Source organism: Chinchilla lanigera, unplaced genomic scaffold (assembly GCF_000276665.1).
Source record: "Chinchilla lanigera isolate Chin_1 unplaced genomic scaffold, ChiLan1.0 scaffold00081, whole genome shotgun sequence".
Classification (NCBI taxonomy): domain Eukaryota; kingdom Metazoa; phylum Chordata; class Mammalia; order Rodentia; family Chinchillidae; genus Chinchilla; species Chinchilla lanigera.
Window position 1 is genome coordinate 6,625,901 of NW_004955482.1, and position 5,524 is coordinate 6,631,424.

A 5,524-nucleotide genomic window follows, 5' to 3' on the forward strand; every position below is an offset into this window, starting at 1 on the left:
GGCCCCCCAGCCCTGACCCAGGCCGCCCCCGGCTGCCCTCGGCCCCGCCTCCCGATCGCCCCGGGATGGCCGAGCCGCTGGGGCGGGTCCCCCCTTTTGTTCCCACTTCGGGCAGGGAGGCCCTCGCGGTGGCCGCTGACGCCCCATTCGGCCGCCCGGGGCACACCCCTGCATCCCGGGCCTCCGGCTGAAGGTGGGGGCTGGGGCCTGGGAAAGCCGGCGGGGCCTCCCCCGGAATCCCCCGAGCCGGCCGGGGCCCGAGGTGGCGCCTCCGATCGCGGCCTTCCCGGGGGAGGGGTCCGACGGGGCGGGCCCGTGGCAGCGCAGATGGGTCGCCTCCCGCCGCCGCGCGCCCTGGTGAACCTTTCATGACTCACCCCCCCACACCCCAACCCATCCCTGCGTGAGGGCCGCCTTGGCAGCTGTGAGGGGGGATGGCGTTCGCGAGGCTCTTTCTAGGACGCGGACAGGTCTGCATCTGGACAGTCACATTCTCTGACCCACGACCCGGGGGCTGCCCTGACAGGCCTTGCACATTCTTTCCCCAGTTGCTTGGCCGGAGAAGGGGCACAACCGGGTACCCGCAGAGTGGACAGCCCTTCCTTCCCTTGGACAGCAGGAGCAGGCCTAGTTTGACAAGCCTCCCATCAAAGGTAGGTGACAGCCCTGTGCCAAGCTGTGAGGGCGACTGGGGAGCTCTGGCCTGCACCCCAGGGGAGGGCGGGTTGTCCCCGAACCTGCTGGGCTGGTTCTGCAGCCCCTCCCCCGCACAGATGCGGCGGCTGTGTGTGTGAAACCGGCGGCCTGCTGGGTCCCTCCAACCCCGCCTGTCAGCTTCTGTTGTCAAGCGTTTAGGGCGGGCAATTCTCTGCCGAATTTAGCTCCTTACTAGAGGCCGGCAGGCTAGTGTTTCCAGTGGTGCGTTTTTGTGGTGGGGGGAGGCGGGCCTGCGGCGCCTCCTCCTCCTGAAAGGCACAGGCCACTGCCAGGAAGCCCGGGCCGCAGCCCACCCTTCCGGGCCCCAGCGGGAGCGTTTGGGGTGACTAGAGAACCGCCCTCTGTGCCTGGCTGCTAGAGAAGCAAAGAACAGAAGAAGCGGAGATGCGGGCCCGCTTTCCTGGAGAAAAGAGGTTTCCTTGCCTGTCCTCCCCCGTCCTGGGATTCCCAGGTTCCTCCGCCTGCCCACAGGGGCAGGCGCGTGTGGCCCGGTTTCCGCGCTCCGCCAGCCGGCCTGTGAGACCTTGGCCTTGCGTAAGCTGCCTGGTCCCGTGAGCCCCAGCTAACCCCAACTACAAAGTGGGGCCGGATCAGAATCCGTCTCGTGAATTCGGTCCCTGGCCGCCAGTCTGGGTTCAGCAGGTGGAGCCCGAGAACCTGGCTTTCCAACAGGCCCCAGGTGCAGTGTCTGGAGCCCCTCCGGGCCGGGTGGCGCGCGCTGTAACACAAGGCGCCCTCCCGGAGCTGGCCCTCTCCTCGCGCCGGGAAGCTCGGCAGCTGGAGGCGGTGTGGCCCTTGATCTCTGCCCCCTGGCCCCCGGGAGCCCTCGTTGGCGATTACTTTGATGAGCCTTTCGGCTGCAGGTGCCGCCCATCGCGCTGCTGCCCTGCCCCCTCGCCCCCGGTGGCAGCGTGAGCGCGGAGCTGGGGCCTGGGGGAGCCCGACAGGCTTTATCGGAGACCCCTGGGTGCTTGATCCAGGGGGCCTAAGTCAGGCTGCCCCGTGGAATGTGGCTGGTGCCGGTGACCTTGGGCGGCGTCTCCCCCGAAAATGATGGGTGGTGGTGCTAGGAAGGGCGGTGGAGGATTAAGTGCGATTACGGGGCCGGCCTCCGAGCGGCCGCGCTCGGGACCTCCTTTGTGAGCTCGGCGCTGGGCGTGGCCGCGGGTGGGGGCTGGGCTGTCGGCGGAGCTCCTCCCCGACCAGCCCCTCCCCGATCAGCCCCCCCGGGCACGTGGCACGGCCTCCGGGCAGGGGGGAGGGGCTGGCAGCCCGCTCGGCCCCGCCTCCCGAGTAGCTGGGAGTCGGCTGCTTTGGGATCACCCATTCCTGGCCCCCAAAGAAATGACTCAGGTCACGAGGCCACCACGAGCAGGACGAGCTCCAGGTGTCTTGACTTGCAGCCTGGCGCCCGTGCCTACGGCACCCCCTGGCCCCAGCTGTCTGGGTTATTTTGGGTTCCCCCCGCCCGGGCCAGCCGTCTCTTGGCAACCCTGGCCGTTTGCTGCGAGGTCGGAAGTGGCCTGCGTGGTGCTGCTGGCTCCCGGCCGGGTGTCCGGTGACCACTGTCCTTTGCTAAAGAAAAGGTGCGCTCTGCTGCGCCCCAGCTCCAGGGAGGGAGGAGCTTGAGGCAGGCCCCGCTGCTGGCGCCCGCAGACCTCGCTGCGCCCTCCCGGTGGACGACCTCGCCGAGCTCCTCTCAGCAGCCTGCGGTGTGCCGCCCGGAATACAGCCCCGGGCGGGGTCTTTACCTCCGGCCCCTGCGCTCGGGGTTGAGGGTTTGTCTTCCCCTCCCGGGCTGCGTGACCGGCTTGTCTCCAGCCTGGAGGGGGCAGGGGCCGGCCCTAGGTGGAGGCCTGTACCTGCTGGCGGCTCTCACCGCCCTCCTCTCTGTCCCTGGCCTCCCCACCCCCACCCGCGTCCTGGGGCCGCGAGGGCGGGGCGGGCAGGCCGTCCTGCCGTTCCTCCTCCTGACCCCGGGGGACTCCGGAGCCCGGGGCGGGGCCGCCGTGGCCTGCAGGGAGAGCGCCACGCCAGCGGAAGGGCGGCGGGCTGGGAGGTGGCCTGACCAGTCTTACTACTGAGTCGCCGCTGTCCCCGCCCCTTCCGGCGCCTCCAGTGGGAGCTGAATCCTGGAATTTGACTTTTATTTAGGACCCTGTGGGTGGAGACGGCTGCCGCTGCCGGGCGAGGAGAGGCGTCCGACCGCTGTCCAGGCAGCTGCCCTGTTCTTTGCCCAGCTGCCTGTGCCCCCAGCAAGCTCCTGCCCATGGCGTGGGAGGAGAGAATTGGGTGCTCACCTTGTGAGCTGCTTCTAAAGTCTTGCTGCAGACAGAGGACCTTGCCTTGTTGCCCGGGGCTCGGACTCCTGGCCTCCCCGGCTGCCTCAGCCCCCAAGTGGCTGTGGAAGTGACTGCCCCCGAGTGCTGGTGGCTGCTGGGGCCGGGAGGGACCTGTCGATAGGTGGCCTGGTGTCCCAGGGAGCCTGGTGGCCACTGGCCGTCTTGGGGCCTCCAGGGGGCAGCTTGTGGTGTTGAGGCACCTGTCTGGGGCTGGGGTCTTTCTCTCCCACCAGCCGGGCAGATGGTTAAATAATTGATGTACATGCACGGGAGTGGGTGCCAGCAGCCCCCTCGACCTGCGCTGGCTGGGCCTTGCCCTGCTTCTCCGCCAGCTTGGTGTCCCCCTTGGCCTCCCTGCGCGCAGGCCTGAGGTGACCACACATGAGCTCCCCCCGCAAGGGCCACCTGGCAGCACGCTGAGGTTCCTGGGCCCCAGCAGATCTCTCGGCGGGAACCAGCCCGCCATCCCGGGCCTCTCCAGGACCCCTGAGGTGAGCAAGAGCTCGATGAGGGACCCCAGGGCACCTTGCAGCTCCTGCGCCCGCTTGGCCTCCAAGGAAGCTCGGAGCAGCTGGCTGGGCTCCTGGGTATTTTTAGCTACAGATTTAGCCTCACCATCAGCATGAGAGCAGGGTCCAAATCAAACATGATCCGGGCCGGCGCGGACTGGGACTCTGCCAGCCTCCTGGTCTGGCGGCCAGGGCTGGGTGGGCTGGTAGGTGGGGGCCAACGGCAGCTGTTCTGCCTACACCCGGCCAAGCTGCTGCTTTTGCTTGTCTTCTGCCTTTGGTTTTGAGCAGTTTGTCACAGAGCACAGAGCCCATTTCTCAGGTGGAGGAGGTGAGGACTGAGGACCGAGGGCTTTTTTTTTCTTTGGTCTTTTTGAGACGGGGCTTCACTATGCAGTTCAGGCTGGCCTTGAGCTCACCATGTAGCCCAGGCTGGCCTGGAATGCCGCCGCAATCCTCGTGCCCCAAGCTCTTGAGTGCTAGGTTCACCGCAGTGTGCCCAGTTCACTAGGGAGTCTCAGGATGTTGAGGGAAGTAGGCGCCCTCCTGCGGGCGGGTGTGGTGAAGCCGGCTGCTGGAGCCTTCTCGGAATTCTCCACAGGCCCCTTGCCAGTTGCACAGCCTCCTGCCTTCCCTGTCCCTGTCCCTCCCCAAGCTCGGGTCCTGGGTGCACAGCCTGGGGCCAGTTGTAAAGGTAAGTTCTTCTGCATCTCCCCAACTCCATCAGAAGGCTGCCCCCAAGACTCAGCTCTGGGCAGGCAGGAACACAGTTGCTTCTGAATAAACATGTTGCAAAAAAAGGAACGTCCGATGGCTGTGCATTTATCAACGGGGCCCTTGACCTAGAAGATCCTCCGCCCAGCGATGGGAGAGGGCGCCCACCTAAGAATCTGGCCTCTCCTTCCCAGCTCGGCTGTTGTCTCTGGGTCCGCGGGCGGTCACTGCTGCCCTCTGGCGGCGACACGTTGTCTTGCACCTGCTGGAGAAAAAGACTTGGCATTTACCAAACTGCCAGGTTGGCAATTTCCTCCGCAAAGTGAAATTCGTTCGACCTTTGCTAAGAACTTGAAAACTGGGAGTCTTTGGGGTCAGGAGCAAGAAGAGTCTGGGTCCTGGCAGCCACCACCACGCTGCGGACAGGCTAGAAACGAGCTTTACCTACCGCAGCCAGGAGGCTACACTCCGCCCATGGCCTGGTGCCTGTCTGCTCAGGATGGTTCCAGGGGCGCCCCTGCTACCACTAGAGGACACAGCCTGGGTAGAGGGCAGTCAGCGCGGGGTAACAGAAGGGGCGGGACCACATGTGATCTCAGCCAAGAGCTGTTTTGGGGGGTCGGGAGGGCTCGTGGGATACAGGTCTGGAATTTCGGCGTGGAGTGGGGTTACCAGTGTCCCCACGCTGCGTGGAGAGGACCGGCAGACCTCAACGGATCCCCTTGACCCTCCCTGGCCGTGTCTCGGGTGTATGCCTCTGGCCCTGCTCGGAGGATGCCGCTGCCCGCGCGGTTAGCACTTTGGGGCCAACCTTCGGCTACCGGCAGAGGGCGCCGCCTCCCACGCCGCGGCGGGGCGGGGGCGGGGAAATGGCCCGGCGTCGCGGGGCAGACGCGACCGCCGAGCCTGCAGCTTCTCGGGCACCACGGCAGCTACATCCTATGGGGAAACTGAGGCCAGACGCTGGTCTGCGCCGAGCCACACAGCCGGGACAGAACGGAGGCGAAGGCTTCCCTCGCAGCGCGAGCCCTGGGTTCGAACCGGGGTGCCGGGTACGCTGCGAGTCGGCCAATCAGAGGGTCCCCGCTAGGGGGCGGAGCCTGCCAGCCAGGGGCGGAGCCAGCGGTGAGGGGCACCGCAAACGGTCTGGCGTTACCGGCGGGCGCGGCGCGATGCCCGCGGCGGGCTGGGCGTGGGAGCTCCGCTTGCGGCCGAGCACCCGCATCCCCGGCCGCCTCGGCT

The 5,524-nt window shown here is 67.0% G+C and overlaps 2 protein-coding genes across 2 annotated transcripts in view; one reads left to right on the forward strand and one right to left on the reverse strand.

Moving 5' to 3' along the window:
- LOC106146510 (basic proline-rich protein-like) lies at positions 1 to 192 on the reverse strand (the record flags this gene model as incomplete). Its single annotated transcript, XM_013503584.1, is given in 1 exon segment — positions 1 to 192. A coding segment is annotated over 1 exon segment (174 nt), but the record flags the coding sequence as incomplete, so codon positions are not given.
- A 5,234-nt stretch (positions 193 to 5,426) lies between these two features.
- The window catches only part of Rhof (ras homolog family member F (in filopodia)), a gene marked incomplete in the record, with an annotated part of 12,308 nt that continues 12,210 nt past the window's right edge, over positions 5,427 to 5,524 (forward strand). The window contains 1 exon segment of the mRNA XM_005403257.2: positions 5,427 to 5,524.